General features: G+C 48.7%; 1 protein-coding gene across 1 annotated transcript; it reads left to right on the forward strand.

Annotated features, from left to right (window-relative positions):
• The first annotated feature begins 327 nt into the window (after positions 1-327).
• Lgi2 (leucine rich repeat LGI family member 2) lies at positions 328-24,762 on the forward strand. The gene is made up of 8 exons (XM_051174088.1): positions 328-555; positions 2,393-2,464; positions 4,806-4,877; positions 6,656-6,727; positions 10,934-11,005; positions 11,617-11,786; positions 16,294-16,458; positions 23,851-24,762. Exons 1-8 carry the CDS (start codon positions 368-370, stop codon positions 24,666-24,668), a joined length of 1,629 nt encoding a protein of 542 aa, XP_051030045.1. The 5' UTR covers positions 328-367; the 3' UTR covers positions 24,669-24,762.
• Positions 24,763-26,671: the final 1,909 nt, after the last annotated feature.

The raw sequence follows: 26,671 nt of genomic DNA on the forward strand, positions 1-26,671 counted from the left end.
CAAGGTCATCCAACTTTTCCCTCCCCCTCCCCCTCCCCCGCGGGGCGGGCCCCCGCGTGCATTATTCATTGGCCCCGGCCCGGCCCGCGGCGAGCGCGGGTGCTGATGTCAGGCCAGCGCGGGCGAGGCGGGTGCGGCGGCCGCCCAGCAGCCCGGGCGCGGGTGGGGGGGCGCCGAGTGGGGGTGGCGGCCAGCATGCTGCTCGGCTGCGGCTCGGCCTCCCACACCCGCGGCGCCCGTGTCCTCGCCAGCAGCGCCGGCGGCCGATCGGGAAGCGGCACCCGCGTCTGCAGCGGTGCCGGGTCCGAGCGCGCGGCGCGGGGCGGCGGCGGGGGTCCTGGCCCGGGCGGGGACCGGGGGACCCGGCATGGCGCTGCGGAGGGGCGGCGGGGCGCTGGGGCTGCTGCTGCTCAGCGCCGCGTGCCTCATCCCGCCGAGCGCGCAGGTAAGGCGGTTGGCGCGCTGCCCCGCCACTTGCAGCTGTACCAAGGAGTCCATCATCTGCGTGGGCTCCTCCTGGGTGCCCAGGATCGTGCCTGGCGACATCAGCTCCCTGTGAGTGGGACCCCTCCATCCCCGCCGCGCCCTGCCCTGTGCCGGCCGCCACCGGGGAGTTGCGGCTGGTACTGACTGGGGCAGCGCCACCTGACCCTGCTCCCCAAGCCCTTCCTTTGCGGTTGGGTTGGGGGCGCACCACGGGACGTGGGTGGAGTCTGTGCCGCGGGCGGGGGGGAGGATAGGGCGACTCAGAAGCCCAGAGTGCGGGAATCCAGATAGGTCCGCGTGACAGTTTCTCATTGTGGCCCGGCCGCCCGCATCAGATCTACCTGGGGGAGCGGATGCCTCCGCAGACCGGGGCCCACAGTGGGGTAGGGTGTCTGCACCAGAGTCCACAGCCTGTGTTTCGCGCCCCGGGACGATCGTTGGGGTGCCTTAAAGTTTTGAGTGTTCTCTTGTGTTGTTGGGTGGGTGGGTGTGTGACCCAGGGCAACCGAATGTGCCCGGATTGAGCGGACTAACTAGGAATGGGTGAGGCCTCAAGGCAGCCAGCCTCAGATGTGCAGTGAGTCTGGACCTGTCCACACTGCAGGCTGGGAAGAGGTTAGCCTGGGCAAAGGCACGCAGTCTCTGGAAGTGGAGGGGCGGCTCCACGTGGCTTCAAAGAAGGGGGACCCAGAGGGTTCCCAAGTGCCTTGTGATAATGAGGTGTCCAGCTGAGCCCCTAGGGTGGGAAGCCACTTCTTGCCTTCAGTTCAAGAGGGCTTTTCTTGCCACCTTTCTCCTCAGTGGGTTGTGTTGCCAGCACAGGCAAAACTAATCAGAAAGGGTCCTCTGTCCACTTGCTAAGGGCTTTCAACTAGGTCTCACACAGTCACGCTGGCAAAACGTTGCTGTGGAGGGGGCATCGTCTTTATTGCTGGGACATTGCCTGCCAGGATAGTCCACCGGTCCAGGGTAAGGCACTGGGGCACCCTCTGCACCCCTCCCCCAGCTGTAGAGGGAACCCCGAGGGTGAGGGAGCCCTGGGGATAACATTTCTTGTGCCTTTTCCTGTGCCTCTTCTCGAAGGCCAAATAGCATCATGGTCCAGAGATGGAGAGGATCTGGGGTCCCGTTTACATCGTAAAAAGTTGGAAGAGTATAGCTGTCGGGAACAGCAGGCCCGTCTGACTCCTACTACTGCTAAGTTAGATCACATGGAGGATTCTAGAATGTCTCTTCTTAAGCCTTTCGGATATGATCAAAGCTGAAGTGTTCTGCATGTTAAACTCCAGTAACCTATGGAAGTCCTGCTGTGGCCAGAAAGGGTAGGAGGCCCCGAGGCAGAAAGAACCAAGCTTCTTTCCCGAGCTGACCATTTATCTGGCAGATGGTATTGCCTCTTCCTTTGTGGGCAAGTTCAGATGTCTCTCTGAGTTTCCCCCGAGGCTTTCACGGTGCATTTAATCAGAAGTGCTCTGAGTGTCTTTCAGAGACCAGCTTCCGAGGGGAATGTATAATCCTACCCCAGAGTTTCATGGGCCAGCATTAACTTTGTGTCTGCACAAACAGAATCTCGGGCAGAGGTGAAGTTAATTACCCATCTTCGGCAGGGGCCTCCCATAGCGAAGTGAAGGAAGCTAGGGGATTATTTTAAGCCGACATTGTGCAAGGAGCCAGAATGATGGTACAGTATTCTGTTAGCTAGATGAGTCTCCCTATTGATCAAGTGCATTGGAAGCAGCTCTTCCCCCCTCTTCTTGTTCCCTGGAAAGACGATGGCCAAACCCGTGATGCTTCACCCCAAGAGGAAGAGCGTGAAGCTCAAGGGGAGGATGAGGCCAATGGCCCACTTGGCTTGGCCTTTCCTGAAAGCAACCGGGCCCTCCCTCTGTTCCTCTCTTGCCTGTAGGAGCCTAGTCAATGGAACCTTTTTGGAAATCAAGGACCGAATGTTTTCCCATCTGCCTTCTCTGCAGCTGCTGTGAGTACGGGGCATCCTGTGCAAAATGGGGTCCTTGAAGGGTGGTTTCTGCCTCGTTGGTGTGGGCCTTCCTATAATACAACAGCTACCCAGGTCACCCTGCTGTCTCTTAGCTTTAGCTTGCCCTGTGGTGCCCACATTGAACTTCTGTCCTGCTGCAGCTCCTCACCTGACTTTCCACTGACTTCTCTCTCGGGGCCTCGTGGTAGATCCCGCTCACAGACCTGGCAATTGGGAGGTGGCTGCATTGATATGACCAGAGTTTCAACTCAATGACTAGTTCCCCCAAACTTCTCACCTCAAAAGGAACTTTTGCTTAAAAAATCCTGATATTACTGTTCAAATAAGAGCATTTCCAGCTTGTCTCACTCACAGGCATGCAGGCAGACAGCATATTTGCCACTGTAGGGTGCATTCTCTTATCTCACGGGTTTGGCATCCCTTTAGGAAAGGTACTTTTGTTTTCCCATCTGAGAGATGAAGAGATTGATGGCTCAGAAATGGTAGATACCTTGCCTCAACCCCCCCCCCCAAAGCTACATTTGCCCCGACTCCTCTTAGTGAACCATGCCCAAGTCACCTTGGTGAGTCCCTGCATTGGGCCCAGAAAGCCAAGTCAGCTGATGTCTGATAATGACCATAGATGCCCCAAAGTCACTCTTTGAAAGTAATTCCCTAGGCTGGTGTGTGTGTGTGTGTGTGTGTGTGTGTGTGTGTGTGTGTGTGTAGCTCAGTGGTATAGCGTTTGCTTGCCATGCAGGAAGCCCAGGGCCTCATCCTTAGCATCGCATAAACAAAATAGAAACTCGGCAGGCAGTTGCGAGTATGTAGTACAGGCTCTCGTATTTCTTGGACATAGTGAGACTGTAACTTCAGCAAGCAATGCACTCTAGGAGAAAGACACAAATCACTATCCATCTATCCTCAATAAATTGCCATCGGTAGCTTTGTTCTTGACACGTTTTATGCCTACTACAACAATGAACTTACCACGTAAAATCTCAGTTCACATGCCAGCACGATACTACTATGCCTGATGCCGTGAGTTTGATTCCTGTTTGGTGGGAGAACCGACTCCTTAAATTACCCCCTGGCCTCACACGTGTTGCGGTACACTGTGCCTAGAGACACGTCATGCACACATATAATAAACAAATAAATAAATGAGCAAAACACAGCTTTAAATCTCAGTCCTTTTAGAATAGAAATATAGCTTAGATATTATTCGGCTAAATTAGGTGGTTTCTATAAATATATTAAAAAAATACCTGGCTACTCATGTAAGACCCTCAGAACGAGGAGTCTCCCAGTTTCGGTGGGGACCCCCAAGAACTCAATGTCCAGTCCAGTTGCTGCAAAACGCAAGAGGCTTTAATGAACAGGAAACGTTTGCACAAACAGGCTCCTCCAGCATGCAGTCTAGAGAGAAGCCCCCTCTCCCGAGCACAGGTGTTTTTAAAGGCAAACCCACAAGCTTAGGGAGGGGGTGGGACCCTCTGTCCATTGAGTATGTGACCCTTTGAGACTGGATGGTCTCACTGTTAGGGTCAGCAGACCTTAGGGCCTCAGGGTGTGCTAATTAATTTTGTCTGGCAAACCCAGAGGTTTGTTTGTTTGCTTGTTTCTTAAGGACCCTATTCACCACCTGCTGACTCATGAGAAAGGAGGGCAGTGTGAATTCTGGGTATCTTGTTATCTCAGGGCCTTGTGAGGGGAAGTTAGCAAATTCCAAGGAACAGATATTGGTTTCCAGGTTAGCCCTTCATTTCAAGTGAGGGGTTTCTTTAACTTTACTTTTTTGTCTTTCACTCAGATAGAAAATTGCGTAGTGATGATCTTCAGGAGATGTCTTAACTCTTTAAAAATGATTATTTCTCATGAGAATGTAAAGCGTGGTAGGATAGATTTTTGCTTTTTTCGTCCCCACTGTGTGATGTTAGTCAACTCTTATCTTCTTTGGGCTCAACTATCTCTAGAATACGGTTGGGTTAGCTCCTTGTAAGTCTGTGATTTCTGGTATCTTGGGCATCATGAAGTATCCATTGGTTACCCGGCTGTGCCTAGCAGAAAATTGTTTTTGAATAATGGCCATCAGTTCATATTTCCCAAGATCCATATTTTCCAAGATGGGGACAGAGAGGTAGTATTCGAGGTGCGGAAAGTTCATCCAGCAAGGGACCCCTTCCTCACTGTGTGAGAACAATGGGGAACCTGAGTGAGGGGGCTGTCCTTAGACGGAAGAGAGCCTCCATTTGGGTGGGTGCCCACCGATCGGCCCCTAACAAAAGAAAGAGACATGGCTTGACCTTCCCGCCTCCACTAAAACCTTTCTCATTTTCAGATTGCTGAATTCTAACTCATTCACGGTGATCCGCGATGATGCCTTTGCTGGCCTTTTCCATCTCGAATACCTGTAAGTGTTGCTCTAAGTTCTTACTTCCCAGCATGCTTGGGCAGCAGCAGGAGGAGGAGGCTGGGGACGAAGCTCAGGAGGGGGTCACTCACTCATTCATTCTCTGCTGACATTTAATTTGGCATGTAGTAAGTAAGACTGGAAATTGTGTTGGATATTTTTACCTCCATAACTAGGCATGGATTTGCTGAGGGGCCAGAAATAGAGCTGGATGGTTCTCAGGGCTACCTATTTTTAAACAAAGTTTCCCTGTTTGAGGGTAAACTGCCTGGTTTGTAGCCAGCTGTCCCACATCCCATTTGCTCTATCCCCTGTGAGTTCTTCTGAGGGGTTGATTAGATTTTTTCCTTTTCCTAAAAATGAAAAACCAACTGAAACCAAAACAACATTAAAAAAAAAAAAAATCAGGAGGGGGGTTATTCGCCTCTTCAGATGCACCTTCCCCCCTCCAGCAGCCAGCCTGGCCATGGTCCTTATTGCAGCCTTTATCACATTCCGGCCTTTCTCTTCCCCCTTAAATTGTCCCAGTCTCACGGTTAGTGAGTCTGTAATATGCTAATCCTGCTATCAGTTGGGATTTCCTTGCTTAGCATTCAGAGGATTTGCAAAGCCTTGTTCCTGCTGTCTTATCTGAGGTGAACAGGTAGACGTTGGAATTCTAGACACATCCCAGGTAGAAACAGTCTCTACGGATGTGAGGTCTCAGGGAACAGTGGCTCCCCAGGAATTCTTTCTGCGAAGAACCCTCCCATCATCTGGTATTTTGGCATGCATTTGATGTGGAAGGGATGTCGACTCCAAGGCTGAAGCCACCTAGTTCTTCCAAAGGCCCGGGAATAGCTGTGGGATACCTGGGGTTTTCTCTGATGGGGACTTCAAGTGTGGCCCCCGGCATCAGGGAGGAAGTTAGCTTATCAGGGTACGCCAAAGTCTAGTACTAAACAGCCACCAGCGTTTTAAAATCAGGCGTCAGAGAGCTCTGTCTGTGAGAGCTAACTCATCGTGTCACAGACGTGGCAAAGCCTTTCTCTTGGGCCATCTCATCAAAGCCTGCTAGCGTTTGACTTCACTCTTGGGCCCTCGGGAACAGTTAATAGTGTATTCCTGTCGTCTCTGAGAGTTCATAGCATGGCCAGTGCCATCACCACAGGGTTTCTGTGCAAGTCCTGTACCATTTCAGCAGAAAGAAAGTCAGCCATGCTCCCCGCACTGTCTTTTCTGCTTTCTAGCTTCGTTCGGAGCTTGAGAACATCCTTTCTTGTCACCATTTGCCTAGAGATGAGGCAGTGCAGGGCAGGATGAGCTCAAGGTTGCTGGAAGCCATGCTCAATGGAACTCTTCCTACACGATGTAAAACAATAGGCTCTCTTCAAGGGACGGTGGTGTTAACAAAAGTGTATGGATAGCCAGGCACAGGGCAACGTGAATCGACACTGGGAAAATGTCTGGAATCATTCCCGTCTTGCAGAGGTGGGAGAATTTCTGGCCTCTGTGTAGTACATTCTTCTCCCTTCCCCAATCCCAAGATGCTGTCGCCCATGTTGCCAGCTCTAAATTTGCAGACATCCATGCTGATCTGGAAGGAGCAGAGAGGCTGCATGCATGTTCCCTTGCTCACATGGCCGGCTCCCTTGTGGGGTTTAGCGTAGCTTGCTGCTAACTTGGGAGTTTTGATACTTCATGAGAGCTTTCCGATATTACTGCCAAAACACACTGTGTCATCTGTTAGTGATATGAAGGAGAGGGAATTGGGTTATATTATGTGCTTCTCTCCTTAGGTTCATTGAAGGGAACAAAATAGAAACCATTTCAAGAAATGCCTTTCGAGGCCTCCGTGACCTGACTCACCTGTAAGTCCTCTGTTCTACGTGCTGGGGAGATTGTACGGTGCTGGCCATGCAAACGTGAGGCCCTTGGTTAGATCTCCTAAACCTATGTAAGAAGACAGGCATAGTGGTGCATACTTGGGACCTCGGTGCTACCATGGCAGAGACTGGAGGACCCCGGGGGCCTGCCGGCCAGCCAGCCTCTCCTAAGCAGTGAGCGCCAGGTCTCAGGGAGAAACTTTGTCTCAAAAAATTCAGGCGGATGGGTCCTGTTGTCATATACGCCCACACGTGCGTACGTAAGCACACACACGCATGCACATGCATGCACATAGGATTGTTTTTCCTTAATGTTCCCATATCACAACATCTGTCAGAGGAAGCTCATTTCCAGGTCTCCCGAGAGGTTCCGATGCTGTCAGACAACGCTCACTGTGATGACCAACTGCTCATTGGTCTCCACCATCCTCTGTCACCGTGGGGACCCACATGGCTCCATGTGAAGTGGGAAACCCTCAGCGCTGTGAGGGCCTTGTGCTCAGGGAGGACGTAGGATAGAGGTGTGGTTCTTATGCCCGCCAGGTGCCATGTGCCAGGCCTGGTACTCGAAGACCTCCGTGTTTTCTGATAACCTGTGAGTTCCCACTCTACAGAATTGGGAAGTGATACTTAGTAGACTCAGTGAAGGACATTACGTAGAGGGTAAAGTGACGACGAGACACCGGGGTCCTCCCATTAGGATGAAAGGCCCTTTTTCTGTTATGTTAGGTTAATCTGTAGTTTCAACCAAGCCCTCCGATTCCTCACTGGCTTGCCAGAGACCAAAGGTGGGGGTGGGGGTGGGTGGGGAGGAATTGATCTGAACGGATCGGCATCGATCGGATTGAAACAAGCACACACACACTTAGAAAAGTTAATAAGCCTGGAAAAAAAATAATGGCTGTGTTTGTGAAAATGCAAAACCAGACGTAGTCATGGCAGGAGTCATTTATTAGCCAAGACCTGGGCTTCATTTGCATAATAGTTATCTTTTGTCTGAGGAAGATGATGGGAGAATTGAGAAAACTGGAGGGCACTGGCTGTGGGTGCTGGGACCTTTGAGTGTAGCGATGACCTTAGTGTGGGGACATAGTCATTTAAAAGAGTGAGCACAGCGAGCCTGGCTTTTGGGGCCGTCAAGCGGAACCCTGCCTGAGCTGAGGGCTGCAGAGTAAGGAGATAGACAGCAGCTGCGGGAGATGGAAACATATTTGTCAGCACTGTGTGTCGAGGAGAATGTTTGCTCTGTTGATGCTACTGTCCTAGGGTTTCTTGTCTTTCTGTGGAGGTTCAGACTTCTCTGAGTCAACCTGTACGCCAGAGCCATAACTTCCCATGGACCGAGGGGTTTCAGGCCTGGGTTCAAAACTCCAGATCATCACTTATTGATGTCACTTAGCGTTTTCTGACCCTTAGTCTCCTTATTCTCAAGACAGTGATGATTATACTGTCTGTGGATGGTTGATGCACATAATAGGTTTATGACGTTTGTCTGCAAAGACCGAAGCATCATCTTCATAATCACCATCGTCGTCGTCATCATCATCTCCTCAATGATAATGCCATCCCATCCTTCCAGGCATTAAAAAGTCTTGGCTTTCTCTCTGGATTGATAAATTTTCCTGGCCATTTGAGTATCCAGACAGAGACTTCTGAAAGGATAGATATGGCTGTCTGGAGAGGAACAGATAAGAGTGGTCTCAAAAGTTGGGAAGGAGGGCTGTTGATATCAGGTACAGGCTCTAGGCAGAACCCAAATATTGTTTGTAGATGGAACTGCCCTTATCTCCCCTTTAAACTTCTCATGCAGAGAAAGCCTCAGCTCCAAAATCCACTCACTTCCTTAGGGAAGTCACTGCCCCAAATCTTCTCATTTAAATGAAATGTTTGTTGCTGGCCTTTTGTGAACTTTCCCAACACTTAGATATCCATATTCATATTAAAACATGAGTTGGGTTCCAAAGCATGGAGGGACCATTGCCAATCTGTAACTAAAATCTAGGACATTTGTTTTCCAGCGGTCTTATAGAACCCAGGGGACAGGAAGCTATTAAACAGTTTGAGAAATGAAGTAAGTGCTGTGGGTTTGTAGACAAAATGAAATCGAAAGGAAGACGTTACGTTAAGCACTTAGCTTGCGTAGGGTAGATAGCTCATGGAAATACCCAGGTTGCAAGCCTGGAGCAATTTAGCAGTTGCTAAATATTCTTGTTTGTTTGCTTGCACTGGTCATTCCGTATCTAACTATATTATTACCATTTCAGTGCAACAGCTTTCAGGTAGCCGAATAGTTTTAGCTGAATAATTAACTCATATTCAGCTAAAGGTTTTTTTTTCCCCCCTTTGCTTTCCAAATCAAAACAAACGCCCCCTCCCTTTTTTTAAATTTCCAAAAGTTACCCCAGTGTGTGTTCAGTGTGATTACGTAATCAGTTTATTTCCTGACACATCAAAAAAATGTGTAAGTCCCTCATTAAGAAAAGCAAAGTAAACTAGCACATGCAATGGTGTTCTAATCCATTTACAGTAGCCTGAGTGGGAGGGGGGATAGTTGGAAACTGGTAGCCTCCCATTCTCCGTTGGTTTTGAAGGAAGAATGTTCAGAGTAAAAAGGAGCTTAAACTTTCTACTACACCCCACTGACTGTAAGGAGACGTAGTCATTTATTCAGCTGTCATTCTGGGATGGGCCATGACCATGCCATGACCAGGTAGGACTCACTTCATACATGTTTTATAAACTACCCACATGTTTATCATTTGTACGCATTGCCGTTTATACTCACAAGTAGAAGAAAACTCTAGAAGAAGGTGTCCACTTCTCAGCCAGTTTACATTAGTGTGTCTGGGGAAAGCACACACTTGGTGTACATTGTTTCCACACTCAACATCTTGTCACAAGGACACTGCGCTGTGGGCATCCATCGTCAGCTGGCTGGCGACAGGGCACTGCAGAATCCCGGATCAATGGTAGCTTGAGGTGGGTGTGGACTAGCGTCGCAGAAGTCTCTCCAAAAGGAAGAAGAATCAGGGGAGTGATTTCTAGTCAGCCTCCGATAATGAGAAGATGAAAAGGTCTCGGTCAGCTGTTCAGTAACGTGCCGCTTCATTGAGATTTCATCATGTTACCCTAGTGTGTCAGAGTGGAGTGTGTTCATGTAAGAGTGTTCACTGAGTCTTCTTCGGAAGCACAGCTGTTCAAATATACTTTGATGGAGCATAAGAGAACTTATTGGGGAAATTGTACATCTTTCATTGTTAGTCTCATATTGTTGCTTCATTCATTCATCCAATCATTCACCCACCTACCCACCCACCCACCCATCCATCCATCCATCCATCCATCCATCCATCCATCCATCTATCCATCCATCCAATCATCCATCCATCCATCCATCCATCCTTCCATCCAATATTCATCCATCCATCCATCCATCTAATCATCCATCTACCCATCCATCCATCCATTTTCCAAAAATAGCATATTCATCTTCTTTATCAGCAAAAGTTTCCCAACTCTCTGTGTGTTTGTATTGTTCAAGGGGTGGGAAAAAACCATGGACAGACAGCAATCTCTGTTGCTTTTGTGTCAGGAAGTTACCCAGTCAAGAAGCAAACAATTAAAACATTAATATGTGGCTGGGTTAGTAGTGAGTGTTGAAATCTCACCTAATGGGAAGGTTCCTAGACTATGGAGAGTCCTACAACATCATGAAATGGGATCTTGGCATTTTTTTTTTTTTAATTTTCTAGACATGCCCTTACTGTCTAGAGCTGGTTGGCCTGAAACTCACTGCATATACTAGGCTGGCCTCAAGCTCATAGAGATCCACCTGTCTCTGCCTCCCACTGGCTGGAATTAAAGGTGTTTCTCCATGGTGTCTGGCCTGGAAACTTGTTTTTTTTTTTTATTCCAGGAACCAGAGAAATCATCTGTAGTTTAATAGCTGTGTGTAAAGAGCTTAATGAAGTGCTATTTTCAAAACAAGAAAAGCTCACATTGGAATCAGGTTGTCTTTGTGTGATGGAACGTGTGTCTTTCTCTGGGTGTTGAGCAAAACCATGACTGAGCCGTGTTTTGACGCAGAGCCCTAGCCTTCTCCTTGAATCGTTAGAGGCACTCAACTGGATTTCAGGATGACCGGCAGGAAGGTGGTAGTAACCACGTTAAAATGTGACTTTCTTTTTCTAGTTCTTTGGCCAACAACCACATTAAAGCACTTCCGAGGGACGTCTTCAGTGATCTTGATTCTCTGATTGAACTGTAAGTAATGTAAATTAAGCTTGTGTGTACCGGTTGTAGCACACACTGAGAAACAGCATGGGAGTTGTCTTGGCTGAATTCAGCGTTAGACACTGTATCCTGTGTCCAACAGTAAATTAGGCTTGCTGGATGGGTGGTCCCCGAGTAGTCTTTCCATCTGCTTTGCCTTCTCAAGTTTCACTAGAAGCATTGCGACCGGAGCACATTGTGCTGGATGCAGTTTAATAAGACCTGGATTGGTTCAGTTGTGTTTGTGAACGCCATCTTCCTATTACATCCTGTTTTTATCTGTGGGAACCTATATTGGGGTGTTCACCCATCCCTCCCCACCTCCGCCACTGCGCGGAGACAATTTTCAGAGGGACGCTGTCTCATCTTCGAGAGCCCTCTGTATGCATTCAATCAAAACGGCTGCATCAAGGAGTACTCACTAAAGATGACAATACGTGCAAGAAACGAGATGCACGAAACACAATCGCTTTAAAGAAATTCCACAATTGGATTGCTTTAGATGTATCAGGCTAGGGATAACCCCAGTGTTTCATATTACTACCAGAAGCTCATCAAGCACGCCTGCTTCCCTGTGTGTGCGTTCGCGTTCTGTATTTCAGAGACCTGCGGGGTAATAAATTTGAATGTGACTGCAAGGCCAAATGGTTGTATCTGTGGCTGAAGATGACAAATTCCACTGTGTCTGATGTGCTGTGCATCGGGCCACCAGAATACCAGGAGAAGAAGCTCAATGACGTGAACAGCTTTGACTATGAGTGTACCACCACAGGTAGGCAGAGCCTCTGTCCTCAGAGATGGACACAGAGAATAATCTGTTCTTTTCCATGTACATTGCCAGCTGCATATAATGGAAAGTAGACATTTTCTATCAAAGTGTAAGGATTTTAAGAGAAACGAATCCGGGCTGGTCAGGCGGCTCATTGAGGAAAGGTGTTTACCACCAAATTTGGTGACCTGAGTTCAGTGCCTGGGACCTACGTGGTTGAAGGAGAGAACTGATTGCTACCAATTATCTTCTGACCTACACACACACACACACACACACACACACACACACACACACGCACGCACGCAAGCACACAGTAAATCATATAAAATATTTAAGAAATGAATCAGTTTGGTTAGGGAAATATCTCAACACCTAGAAAGAATTTTGTTAGCTGCACTGGCTCTAGTTTTAATTTATTTTTCTTTGTTTTCCTTGACGCTCCGTTTGGGACAGGGTATCATATATAGCTCAGGCTGGCCTAGGTCTTGTTACGTTCAACAGCTGGCCTTGAACTTGAGGCCCTTGTTCTGCTGTAGCCTCCCAAGGGCTAGGTGTTACCTTTGCTTTTTTGTTTTGTTTTTTCTTCAGCAAGCTTGTTGTAATTTTGGTGCTTTGTAAAATCCAAATACTCCATTGCTGTCTCTTCCCTCTAGCTGTGTGTGTGTTTCTGAGTGCGTGCGTGTTTTCATGTGTGTGCATGCATGGGGTGTGTGGATGCCAGAGGTGACATTTGTGTGCCATTCCTCAGGATTGCTTTTTCAGGCAGCATCTCTCACAGTCTAACCTGCTGATCAGGGGACTGGACAGACGGCGAACCCTGAGGTCTGCCTGACTCAGCATTGAGCTCACACAAGCTCCTCACCACGCCCACCTTTTCTTATATAGGGGGAGAAAAATTAAGGCTCTGGGGGAGACAAATTAAGTCATCATATACGGAAAGTACTTTTCTGCCGGTCTGTCTGTCTGTCTTTGAAATTGAAATACAGACTTGAGAATTTGGCATGAGACCTGCTTCAAAATGGCCTGCCTTTCATGGAAAGCCAGCACAGAGAAGTCAGGATATTTGTGCTGTCACTAGCCCCCCCTCCCCCGTTCCCAGTAAGATGATCCTTATTATAAGTTTAATACCAGATTTTTATACCTGTAAGTTATTTTCCATTTCAAGTAGGAAGAGATAACTAGGGAAATTATAGCCTGTGGCGGAGTAGAACATTTAAGGTGAGACAGGTGGTTGCTGAAGGAGAACATCCACGGGGAGGGAAGTCTGTAAAGGTAGTTTGTTTTTTTTTCAGAGCCCACCTCAGGGTTTCCATTTCCACGTGTGAGAGGTTATAGACTAAAATTAAAACGCCATCTACCTCCAGGTCCCCACAGGTAGAGGGCAGGGGGTACCTCCGTTTGAAAGGCTCAAGCAGGTTTCCACTGGTTCGGAGGCCGGATTTTCAAGGAGAAAGGATCAGTCCACAGTGTGCAGCCGGCTTTCTAGATGTTTGTGGAAATAAACGGCGGGGCGGCGGGGCTGGGAGTTGCTATCTACAAAGCCTGAAGGAATGTTGGGAGGGGCGGAATGAGAACTCGGGAAAGGGTTGAAGAAACACCGACAACGTAAAAATCCCAAGAACAAGGTATATGCGGGTCAGATCTACTTCTCCCGTCCAAAGAAGCCAAAACTCACCAAGCAGAAAGGAATCACAGCTGTCCGTGAGCACGTGTGCTTGCAATCAGGGAAACCCACAAGTTCCCCTCTTTTACGGGAAACTGGACATTTCAAGGAAGTAGCCCTGTCTTGCACCACAACAAAACTGGGCAGTATGCAGCTGTGTGATTGGCAGCCTTTACTCAGCCTGGCCACTAAGAGGTGGTTTATTGTGCTCCCAGGACCAGTGCAGTGAATCAGGGGTCATGGTCAATGGCATGTGTACAGAAAGTTGTCGTAGTTAAGTGCTACCCTACAGTGTTCTGAGGTTCTGCCTGGCCTTTCCTTCCATTCTTTTCTGGAGAATTCTCTAAACCCCACAGAGAGATTGACGTTTCCCATCATTCTGTTCACACTGGGCACGGTGTCCATCTCTGAGATGACACAGGCTCATAGGCAGCTCGGGGAACAGAGCATCATTTATGACCTCAGGAACTTCTGGGTGGTTCTAAGTGTGCTCTGGGACTGAGAATTACCATTGGAAAGGAGGTGGCTTGCACCTGGAGCAGCCAGGACCTGAGCCCCAGAACCCATGGGGGCAGCGTGAGTTCTGGGCCATCTCTTGGATTTGTCCATCTTTGCTGACAAGGTTCCTACTCCTTTGCAAAGTTCACTTGGGGCTTTCAGGTAAGCAGCTATGGACTGCTTGGCCTCTGCTGCCCTAAGGTTCATGGACACACACGCTCTGCTCCGAGATTTTTCTACATGGGGGTGACGGCACAACAAGATGACCAGATACTGTTCCTGTTGCATAAGTGTGTGGTCAATAGATTGTGAGGGTGTTGACATTCCTGCCTTCTGCCCATATCAAACTCCTGGCCTCGGGCGTTTTACCAAAGGCTCGGTAAGTGTGCGTGAGAGGGTGCCCGGAAAATGGGGAACCGACTTACTGAGAGAGATTAAGACCAAGCAGAACTCAACTGACGCAACAAGCTCGGGGTCACTTTGTAGCTTCCTTGCTTTGGGGGAAGCCATGTTTTTCTTCATTCAGATCCCTCCCCGTGTGGGCCCAAGTGAGGAAGGCATTGCCACCATGCAGTCCCTCCACAGAGGGGAGTCATGAGCTCGCAGCCACCACCAGGCTGCCTCAGCAATTCAGACTAATCACAATTCTTCCACACCCTCCCCTTCAAGTCTATTTTTAACCAGGCAGAGATCCCTGTTACCCACCGATGATCCCATGTTAGGTGGATAATTCACTAAATTCCTTAGAGGGAGTGAGTTTTGCATCCTAATTGTCCTGTTATCTCCCTTGTTCGGGCTGATGAAAATGCAAAGAGAAATAACGCATTAATGTGCACACTCTCTCCCCATAGGCTCACATCATGTATAATTTATTTTCTGCAAGTTCTATAAATAGCTATGTAAAAATGCGTGGATTCCAGTGGGAGAAAGGCCGAAACTGTAGAAGACCCACTGACATCATGAACTTGGTCTGACGGCAGAATGCACCATTAATATTTTAATGCTGGTAAATTGATGTCACTTCAGTACGTGTGTCCTTTGAGGGCTCTCTACAATGACCATGCCTTTGTGAAAGTTGGGTTCAGATGTGGTCAGGAAAAGCTATTTAAATTTGTCTAGCTCCTTTCTCCAGAATGTATAGGTGCCTGTCTTAGTCACTGTCCCTTAGCCTTCCTCCCTTTTCCTTTGATGACAGGAGTCGGGCTGTCTTCTATGAAGGATTACTCATTTGTGTGATTAACAGTCTGTGTATAGGAAATATTATGAAACGATGAATTTAATTTGGAAAAATAAATTAAAACCGGGCCACGGAGGCTCGATTTGTATAACACGTTCTGCATTCTGGTAGAACTATTTTTTTTAAACTCTTCTTTTTAATTTTAATTGAGTACATGCCCACGAATTTGTATATCCTCGGCACCTGCCAAGGCCAGAAGAGGGTACGCTGTCTCTTGGAGCTGGAGTTACAGGCACTTGTGAGCCACCTAACACGGATGCTGGGAATTGAACTCATGTCCCCTGCAAGAGCGGCAAGTCCTCGTAAACACCGAGCCATCTCTCCAGCCCCTATTCTGGCAGATCATTTTATGTTGCAGGATCCCTCAGGAAAGGCGGAAGCCTTTGATGCTACTGTAAATCCCACACATTCTAATGCGGTCGGAGGCCTAGGTTTCTGCGAAACCGGAGCAGGCAGATGGGGGAGCTGAAGACAGCAGGGAGCGTTTAGAACCTGTGGCCTCCGCCATGAAAGAAGGCGGCCCAATGCAGAGGAGCTTATCACTGTCTCTGCTGACATGAAATGAAAAGACCTACGCTCTTTGATGTCACAGAGCCCGCAGGAGCTAGCCCGTTCCTGTCCACCTGCCTTGAACACACGCAGCCTGCAACACTTGCTAGTTGCCTCCTGCACTGGCCTGGCTGTTATTTCCTGGTGGTGGGGGTTGAGGGGTTATCAGAAGCAGGCTGGCAGCTGCTAGGCATCTTCCATAAGTCCTCAGCAGGTGGCTCGTTACTGTCCTCTTGCCTAAGTAAAACCCTTGCTGGGTGGCGTCCTTTGGAAATGGAGGCTCCATCTCCCACCTTCCGTCACAGGGAAGCTTGATCTGCCTGACCTCCAGAGCTGGTCTCCCCGGACTCTGCTGGGTTGTGTGGGGTCAGCCTGTTCACTAGAACCATATATCCCTCTGCAGGGCGGTGTGCAGTTGCCTGGTGTCTCCCCTCCCCCCCCCCCCCCCCGTTCCTCCCCAGGTACCTACACTGGCGATGCAAAGCAGAGAGAATGGCAGTTGGAATTCTCACAGGGGTTTTTTTATGAACTAATATTTGCTTTTCAATGCCCACTCTCAGATTTCATTGTTCATCAGACACTGCCCTACCAGTCGGTGTCGGTAGACACGTTCAACTCCAAGAATGACGTGTACGTGGCCATCGCTCAGCCCAGCATGGAGAACTGCATGGTGTTGGAGTGGGATCACATAGAAATGAACTTCCGGAGTTATGACAACATCACAGGTGTGTTGCGAAAAGAAACACCCCCGTTATAGTCAAGGGAAGGGTTGATGCCCTACGGCCAGGAGAGGCAGGGAGCACATTCCAGCCCACACCCATTTCATTCTCCATATGCTCAGATATCGGTGATAGCAGAACTTCAGGTGCTAATTTCTCACTGGTGGGGGCCTTTCGGAGAGAGGAGGTGGAGACTCCACGGGTAAGGCGAACAACATCTCCCTTCAGTGTTAGGAGCAGTTTCCCGCCAGCCTGGTCCCAGTGCCTCCAGCCCCAAACAACACACAGAGACGCTGTATTAGATATAACTGTTGGCCTGTTCTTAGCATTCCCTATTAGCTAGCTCTGTCAGTATTAACCCATTTTTGTTCATCTAAGTGTTTCCACGTGTGAGCTGGCCTCTCTCATTCTCTACATCATAAATCTCCTCTACTACATTCCCCAGACTCCTCCTTGTCTCCTAGTCCCGCCTATCTTGCCTTCCTATTGGCCAACAGTGCTTTATTCTTTCACCAATAAGAGAAACATATTTACAGAATGACATCTCCCATCACTTCCGTGGTAAGAAGTCACACGGGAATCCCATGGTCCTGCATAGCTACGGCAGCCTGTCTGCCAGGGCTAAGCCACAACTTTTTGCTAAGCATGTGCGCGCGCGCGCGCACACACACACACACACACACACACTCACACACGCACACACTCTGCGTGTTCCCTCGCTGGGTATTGATGACCACTGCTCACACTTAGTAAAAGCATACCAATGAGAGTGGATCACACATAAATTCAGGCCTTTGGCTTCTTTTGGCGCTGCTGCTGTGGTTTTAGTGATACTAAAACATGAACTACCGGCTTGCTCCTTAAGTAGTGGTTAAAGTTAAGATCAAAACAATTCTTCAGTCCTCTCAGCTTTCCAAGTGTAACTGATACTGGCTGTAGAAACCGCACTCTGGGAGCCTGGTCATTGCCCTCTGAGAGACTTCCTGCCCAGGCTCCAGGAGGCACTGAACTGTTTCTCTGCAGTGTACCATGGTAGAAATTCTGGGCTGGGAAGATCCTCGGAGTTTCTCAGGCACAAATGTCTACACAGCAAAAGCAGGGACACAGGTAGTCAGAAACAGTGGCATTTCACTCCTGGGGGGCGGGTACTAATGAGTCTAATCATGAGTCCTGATGCCTGGGAGGGAGATGCCATCTCAGATGAGCCAGTTGCTGCTGCCTCAGCCACCTGGCCTTCTAGTGTGGAGCTTCTTTGTGTCCAGGGAGCAGGGCCTGGGAGCACAGACTCGGCGTAGAGCTGCCTGGAGAGCCTTGGGTGTGAGACGATCCTCATACCCCGGTGGGAGTTTGCATGGCTTGGGGCCTGGCAGAGGCTGGTTTGGCCTGGGCATCGGTGTAGTCAGCACAGCTTTACAAGTGACCTCCTCTATCCATTCAGGGACAGAACCTATCTCTATCTGTGTCCCTGTCCCAGACTGGTGAGGATAGAAAGGGGTGGAACTGCTATCTACCTGCCCTTTGCCACTCACTGCAGCTGGCAGTGGGGAGGGCGGGGAACGGGGGTCCCGCTTTAGGGTTCTTGGTCTCATTAATAAAAGGTTTTAAGAACGAACTCAAATGTAAGCTCAAACCAACTTTATTAGTATTAAAAGGAAAAGCGCAGGGCACACAAGCACTAAACCTCAGCAGCTGCCTGGAGGGGCCAAATGGAAGAGACACAGAAAAGGCCTCCCGTTTAATCTGATGCAATGGGACACAGGTGAACCAGCAGCCACGTGGTGTGGAGGGGAGCTTTAGAGAGAGAGAGAAGCCCACAGTGTTAAGGGAAGCAGGCTTAGAAACGGGGTAGAAAAGGAAAAGTTGGACACTTACCTGAATGGTTCAGGAAATCAGGCAGACTTACAAACCTACTTGGCTATGGTCCAGATCTGCTAGCCTCTGCGCTAAAGATGTTGAATCTGGGGAGGGAAAAAAATCTCATCAAAGGACTAATTAGCCCACCTAACTCTAGCCTGGCTTAAGGCAAGCCTTCCTCGCTGGAGGTGATTGACGCACCTGGAAAGGTAGGGCTCCCTTTCTTCCAGAGATTCTGAGCCCTTGGTCTGGGATTTTTCTCTTTTAACTCTACCGCTGGTGGTGACTTCAAATCCTTCTTTCTTCATGCATTAATTTGTTGACAAAGATTGCTCGGGCCCTTCCTCAGAGCCAGCTGTGTTCTAGTGGGCAGGGACATCGTATTTGGGCAAGTTCGTTAATGTTCATATGTCATCTGTGCAGTGGGAATCTTATGGCTTATGTTTTAGATGGGATTAGTATAGCATTGGACTTGGCAGTCTGGTAAGGAGGAAATGGGTAACCTGTGTATTGAATGGGCAGAGCCCAAGGACAATGGTAACCTTGTCTGCTATGGATGAAATGGGGCCCACTCTCTTCCATCAGACCCCAACTTTCTGACTTCAGGTAAGACATCTAAGACTTGTTTAGCCATAGGGAACCCCAGAACTGGCAGAGGCTGCCTGAGAGTGAATTTTTCAGACAAGAGAGTGTTTGTCTCTTGGTAGCTGAAGTCTAGTTTGGTGTGAAAATCTTACTGGCTTAGGTGTGCAAGCCACTAGCCTTGAACAATAAAAAGTAAGGGAGGGAGTGTGGATGGTTCTCTACCCCCTGGGCTGGGACTTTCTCGTTCATGGTCTTCCTTGTCATAGAGTGGCTCTAAAGTCAGCAGGAGCTGCTCAGTGTGTCTCAGTCTGTGTCTGTTAGAAGAGGTCTCTGGGCACCTTCTCTACCGGAGCCCTGGTCAGGTGTCCCCGGTTGACGAACCAAGTGGCCATGTTCACATCGATGTCTATCGCTTTCTCTCCATCATCTTCTCTTCATCACCCTTCAGTTTTCTTGTTTTTTTTTTTTTTTTTATTGTTCTGTGACTTCTGCATGTTCCAACCTATAATTTTTGCAGACAGACAGGAAGACAGATGAGCACACACACACACACACACACACACACACACACACACACACACACAATTTCTGTTGCTGCTGATACCCACAGGCTTGTCACCTGGACAGTGGGCTTGAGGTCTAGGACAGACAGACAGATTTCTAAGCTGCCCCCCAGACATAGGGACCTCTATAGTGCCCCCAAGAGGAAGAGGAAGCTTGAATTAGAAATTGCTGTCTGTAGGGTGGGCGTTCTCGAGTACTTTGGCAGTTCATGCCTCACAAAAAACACCCAACGTTTATCCTAGCAGATTCTTACAGTTGGGAAGCTGCCAGATGGTTTCGAAGCCTGTTTATTTAACAATATGAGGAAGGGGAACGTCATTTATCAATAACGAAAAAGCAGAAAGAACTGCTGTGTCCAACAGTAGAGGATTAGTTAGATGGGATTTGGTGCATTTCTGCCATATGGTATTGTAGGGTTATTTTCTTTTGTAGTTTCATCAAACTTTATTTGTGTTTTGCCTTCTGTATATACGTGCAACACTTGCATTGCTGGTGTCCACAGATCCCAGAAGATGGCATAGGATCTCTTGGAACTGGTTACAGGTGGCTACCATGTGGGTGCTTGGAACCAAACATGGGTCCTCTAGAAAGACACCAAACGCTCTTAAGCTCCCAGCCATCTCTCCATCCCCATTGTATAGTTTTTGTTTGCTTGTTTGCTTTTTAATCCAGTTGTAGAAGGAAAAAAAATATAGGTTCTAGGGCTGGGGGACTGCTCAGTAGGAAAAGAGTGTTGCTGGCAAGGATGAGGACCAGAGTTCGATCCTCAAAGTCCACATAAAAAAAAAAGACAAAATGTGATGCCTCCTGCTTATAATGTCACTGAGGAGGCAGACACAGATTGACTTGCTATGGGAGATGATACCCAGGCTTGTATGCTGGTCTCTGAATGTACACATACACACGTGTGCACACAGATACACATGTACATACATATAAAAGTAGGTTTTAAAAAGCATGTATGTAGTATAAGCTTCAATGTTTTTAAAGACGCACATTTGATATAAATGTATATGTATATATGTACATATATACATACATTGATATGTAGATTAAAGATGAAAGATATATTAAGGAGTTTTCTTTTGGTTGCATCATAGATTTATTTGTGTGTGTGTGTGTGTGTGTGTGTGTGTCTTTTGGCAATGGAGTATAGGTAGCCTAGATTTAAAACCCAGGTACTACTACATACTGGCTGTATGACTTTGAAAACTGCTGAGCCCTTCCTGCCTCGTTGTAAAAATGAACGTGATGGTAGTTGTGCCTGTCTCCAGCGGTGATTGGAAAGAGTAGGCAGATATGCAGAAGTGCTTAGGGTCGTACTGGTTATGAGAACCCACTCCCTAAATTTTACCCAGCTTTTGCTTTGGTGAACAAGCACTCAGAAGGACACAAGAGTTTGTTTTAAACAGAAGCAAGGGGTCAGGTTCCAGGAGTCCAATGAAAGAGAAAGGTAAACGCCTCTCCTAAAGCCACGGATTCATCCCCTTTGCCCCCAAAGCTAATCTACACAACAGAAATTGGGTCGTTATCCTTGTAATTTACAGACTAAATTCACTGTGGTCAAGTTACTGAGAAAATTAAAAGATAAAAACTTGTAATGATCTCGAGGGAGGGACAGTGATCGCTGAGAAGAGTGGTCTGGGTGGCCTTCTTCAGTGGGGGATGGGAGTCCAGTGTAGAGAATGTGCCAGGAGGAGCAGAGTCCCTTGTGTCACCTGAGCTGGCTCTCAGAGCACTGGAAATTCCACAGGCATTTCTGAACTGTGGACGAGCATTAAGGGGGTGAGGGGCATCTCGTGATTGTCAGGATAGTTACTTCACTGTTTTCGCAATGACAGCCTGTGTTCCAGCACCATACACTAAGAGATCTGCTCTGAACGTTCTTGCGTGCTCGTTGACTTCTCCAGAGACCCCGAGGACCCCACCATGGAGACACACAGTGCTAAGCCCACCATCCTGGCTGCTTCTTATGTGCTGCGCTGTGGTATTAGGGGCACTGGCGTTGTGTGTGGCCAGTCTTCACATCTCTCTTACAGCGCGCTCACTAAAAGCAGCTCTTCGTGCTCCGCAACCTTTCATGTGCAGTTACATGTCTGTGACCCCCTCCTGCAGGGAGACTGACAGCTTTGTCCCTTCAGGGGCTGGCTTCGTTCACTTAGCAGGGTGTCCTCTAGGTCAGTCCATGGTGTAGTATGTAGCAGGCGTTCAGGTTGAATACTGTTCCTGGTGTTCACGGATCACAGCTGGTTTATCTTGTCATCTGTGGGAGTGTGGATTGCATCCACCTTCCAGCTGGTGTGTATAACGATGCTTCCAATGTGGCCATCTCCGTACATTTTGGTGCTGCTATTTAACAGGAAGGCTTATAAACAACAGACATCTGGTACAGCATCACCCTGCATGGCTCTGTGTGTGTGTGTGTGTGTGTGTGTGTGTGTGTATGTATGTGCAGCTGTGTGTGTGTGTGTGTGTGTGTGTATGTGGTGTATTTGTGGTATGGTGTGTATGTGTGTATGTGTGTGTGTAGGTATGTGTGCCACATCATGTCTGTGGGAGTCAGAGGACAGCCTCGCCGTCTATCTTGTCGGAGAGATGGATTCTCTCTTGTTGTTTGTCTAGGCCAGGCTGGCTTCTCCTGTCTCTGCCCGCCGTCTTGCTATAGGGACACAGAGATGCAAGGACCTGCACCTCAGATCTTTGTACTCACACCCAGAGCCGTTGCCCTAGCCCCCCAGGTCCAGTCACACACGCCCCCTCCTGCCCCAGTCAAGGGTGTTAGAGATGGAGAAACCCTGTTCCAGAATAGGGTCCAGGCAGCAGTCTCCATTCCCGTGCTATGGAGGAGAGGGATTCACCCTGGGGCGCAGCACAAGTGAGCAGTCTGTTGATTTAACAGAGGATAAGTGAAAGTATTCCCACTACAGCAGAGGACAGACCCAGCCAAGCTGTGGCAACCCCCCACCTCCACACACATCTGGACTTCCAATCCTTGGCCTACTGCTTCTCCAGTCATTCGACCCTGGGGTGGCTTGGAGTGGTCCCTTTTCCAGAACAGCTGGAATCATGTTTACCCATAACTCAGTCTGTTGTCGTTAAATGTCTTTGGTGCAAGAATACATACAAAGGTGTATCTATCAATACAGTAGACACATTTAATAGGAGAAAGCAATGGCGAATGCTTCCGGTCTTAGGGTTTCTATTGCTATGGTGAAACTCCATGACCAAAGCAATTTGGGGAGGAAATATCACCGCTCATCATCAAAGGAAGTCAGGACAGGAACTCAAGCAGGGCAGGACCCTGGAGGCAGGAGCTGGTGCAGAGCCCGTGGGGGAGTGTTGTTTACTGGCTTGCTTCTGTGGCTTGCCCAGCCTGCTTTCTCATACAATTGAGGACCACCAGCCCAGGGCTGGTGCCATCCACAGTGGGCTGGACCCTCCCCCATTGATCACTAATTAAGGAAATGCCCTACAGGCTTGAGTACAGCCTGATCTTATGGAGGCATTTTCCTAATTGAGCTCCCTCCTCCATGATGACTCTAGCTTGTGCCAAGTTGACATAAAACCAGCCCCCAAAGAGGGCCTGTGTGGGATGTGGCCGAGGCTGGCTTTGCTGGTTTCCCAGAGCTCTGGCTTTCCTCTTACATGGTCTGGCTGTTTCAGACCCCACCTTTAAGCCCTCTGCTTTATCTCCCCCAATGTTCCTGACGACCGTTCTGGCTTGTTTTTGTCAACTTGACACAAACCTAAGCATGACTCAGAAGAAGAGGGAATCTTTAGTTGGGAAATGCATTCATATGACTGTCCCGTAGGCGTGTCTATACGTCTCTCTGTATAACATTTTCCTGACTGGTGGGTGGTGCCACCCCTAGGAAGGTGCTTCTGGATGCGATAAAACAGCAGGCTGAGTAAACCGTGTGGATAAAGACAGTAAGCTGTCCTCCTCCGTGGTTTCTGCTCCAATCTCTACCTGCAGGGTCCTGCTCTGTCTAAGTTCTTGCCCTGACTTCCTTCAGTGATGTCTTCATCACAGCAACAGCAACAGTAACCAAGACACCAACCTCACTGTCCCAATCCTAACATGTGTTTGAAACCCAACAAGGTCAGGGTTCTGCGTAGGACTTTGAGGAGTACACGAACATTTGATCTCACAATTTGATACCCAGCTTTCTGCTCCAGCCTCTGCTTTGAGTTCTGTTTGGTTTGTATCAAGAAGTAAAACTGTCACCTGGCTGGCCTGGGTTTTAAGCTTGCAAAGAACCATGGTGCTCTCTTCTGTGGTACCACAGTTGCTTTGGGCAAGCACTCCTGGTCCAGCCAGGGTTGGGGGGGGCTGAGGGGAGGGCCAGCACTCACTTCAGCCACACTAACAGCTTCTCTTTCCCTCCGCCACAGGCCAGTCCATTGTGGGCTGCAAGGCCATCCTCATTGACGACCAGGTGTTTGTGGTGGTGGCCCAGCTCTTCGGCGGCTCTCACATTTACAGATACGACGAGAGCTGGACCAAGTTTGTCAAATTCCAAGACATAGAAGTGTCTCGAATTTCCAAGCCCAATGACATCGAGCTGTTTGAGATCGACGACGAGACCTTCTTCATCATTGCTGACAGCTCGAAAGCAGGCCTGTCCACGGTTTACAAGTGGAACAGCAAAGGATTCTATTCCTACCAGTCTCTGCATGAGTGGTTCAGGGACACGGACGCGGAGTTTGTTGACATCGATGGGAAGTCACACCTCATCCTGTCCAGCCGCTCCCAGGTCCCCATCATCCTGCAGTGGAACAAAAGCTCGAAGAAGTTTGTCCCCCACGGAGACATCCCCAACATGGAGGATGTGCTGGCTGTGAAGAGCTTCCGAATGCAGAACACCCTCTACCTTTCGCTCACCCGCTTCATCGGGGACTCTCGGGTTATGCGGTGGAACAGCAAGCAGTTCGTGGAAGTCCAGGCTCTTCCATCCCGGGGGGCCATGGCCTTACAACCCTTCTCCTTCAAAGATAACCACTACCTGGCCCTGGGGAGTGACTACACTTTCTCACAGATATACCAGTGGGATAAGGAGAAACAGCAGTTTAAAAAGTTTAAAGAAATCTATGTGCAAGCTCCCCGCTCTTTCACAGCCGTCTCCACCGACAGGAGAGATTTCTTTTTTGCATCCAGTTTCAAAGGGAAGACGAAGATCTTTGAACATATCGTTGTTGATTTAAGTTTGTGAAAGGTGCGATTGGGGGGATTTCAAAGATATGTAGTGTTAGCTCTCACAAGACGGAGAGGAAGGACCAAGAAGAAATAAAATTAAAAAAGAAAAACCCTAAAATAAGCCAGGCTCAGAGCTCTGAAATTAAAATTCCATAATCGCTGGGGGAGATAGTTAGACATTTTTCAAACTTTTAGGATTCACATTTTAACCAGGGATTGCATTTTCTTTTTCTTTTCTTTTTGGCTGATTGCATGACAGGCCCATGCACCTATTTAAACATGGCATCCTAAAGCCTGTAGTTTCTGAGAAAAGACTATAGCATCTTACCATCTGGCACGCAATGTGCTGCTACTTCATTTTCAATAAGAAAGGAGAACACAGAGCAAGGTGGGCCAGCCCTCTTAGTGAGATTAAGAAACATGGACAAAAAGCCCCCACCCAGCTAAACCCACAGACCTCCTCACCCCATCTTAGCCGCCTTTTAGCTAGGAACTGTTAAAGCCAAAGTGAGCTGGGGATATTTGCTGCTCATTCATTTCAACGTCTCAGAACACCCTGTCTGCAGTGCTATTTTGAGCCATCCTAGCTTTCTGAAAGTCACAGCCAGTCCTTCCAGAATCTTCCTTGGAGCAGCACCTTGGCTCTGCCCTCCTCGGATTGATCCCCTTCACATGTGTGTACTCACAGGTTAATATCGGATATGTCTTCCTGTGCCACAGGGAAAATATACTACTGATACATGTCTAGGCCAGCATGGGCTGTGGGCCCAGCAGCAAGATAAAGGGATCCCCCCCCCCTTTTTTTGTTCAAAGGTGACCCTCAAGGTGGCTGGAGCAATTGTGTGTGTTTGATGTACCTGTTGCTCACTTGCATCTCTGAACCCGTCTTTGTAGTTGGTGGGAGACTGGCAGATAGGCCAAAGGCTGAATGGTGCTTTTCATCTGTCCTTTAGAGGGACGAACAGGTGTTTCCATCCAATGCGCACGGGGTAGGAGTTTTGAAGTGAGATTTTAGGGTGGGGGGTGGGGGGAGGCTTTACTCAGATCTTGATGTGCTTTTAGACTCAGAGGGGGCCCTTTGATGGATGCATGTCTCTGCCCTCTGGACGACTTAATATTTCAAGTAGTTGATTGAATAGAACCCTGCCTACCTGCCCGCCTGCCTCCTTTGCCCCTGGGACAGTGCTTTGTCAGGTTGCAGCTAGTACAGTGGCCGGCTTGTGCAACCCTGCTGAAGTTTCTGCACACGCAAGAGTCAGAATCACGGCTTGGATGCTGTCCACGGGGGCACACCTCCCTCTTCCAGCTCTCTAGGAAAGGGAAGCATGCCCATGTGCTTAGTGGTGAGGTATCTGGTAGAGCATCAGCAGAGGCCAGCTGGAGCCCGGTAGAGTTAATCTCATAGATCATGTCTGTGCTTGGGATCAGGTGGCCTATTTCAAAATAGGCCTCCAGTGGGGACAGCAGGGAAGCCCTTGGGGTCTGGTTTTGTAGATGGTTCCACGGTGGATATTCTGTCTAAGTAGCTGGCTCTCTTTGAGAATATAAAGCAGATGCTTTCTCGGGGCACTTTGCAGAGTAACCCACCGCCATGAAGGTAGCACAATCCCCCTGCAGTGTGGGGAGGAGCTTTAATGGCCATCGCCACACTGTATACAGGTAGAGGGTATGTCAGAAATGTGAGTGTCTGCTCTTTTTCTGTAATCAGCGGGGGCTGATCGATACACCATACCGGAGAGCTATGCATTGATGATAAGAAGCTCTCCCGGCTGATGTTTCTAGCCTAGGGGCCCAAGGACTTTAATGAACCCTGTCACTCACATTCTATAGCGTGCTTGCTTGGAACTTTGGTGCTAAATGCCAAGCAAATAGAAAGAGCGGTCTGTTTTTTTGTTCTCCAAGCATAAATTACTCTTTCTTGGCATCCATTTGTCTCCTTGGTTCATTTGAATTGACCACCAGTTCCCAGCTCTCCATGTTGGAGGCTGGAAGTGTGATGTTTTTGTTATTCCTCCCCCT

Source organism: Phodopus roborovskii, unplaced genomic scaffold (genome assembly GCF_943737965.1).
Source record: "Phodopus roborovskii unplaced genomic scaffold, PHOROB, whole genome shotgun sequence".
Classification (NCBI taxonomy): Eukaryota; Metazoa; Chordata; class Mammalia; order Rodentia; family Cricetidae; genus Phodopus; species Phodopus roborovskii.

Excerpts from the sequence above, each read along its gene's own strand:
- Lgi2 (XM_051174088.1), top strand. The coding sequence starts at position 368 with ATGGCGCTGCGGAGGGGCGGCGGGGCGCTGGGGCTGCTGCTGCTCAGC. Across the intron at positions 556-2,392 it reads CCTGGCGACATCAGCTCCCT|GAGCCTAGTCAATGGAACCT; the intron begins GTGAGTGGGACC and ends TCTTGCCTGTAG. Across the intron at positions 11,787-16,293 it reads CTATGAGTGTACCACCACAG|ATTTCATTGTTCATCAGACA; the intron begins GTAGGCAGAGCC and ends GCCCACTCTCAG.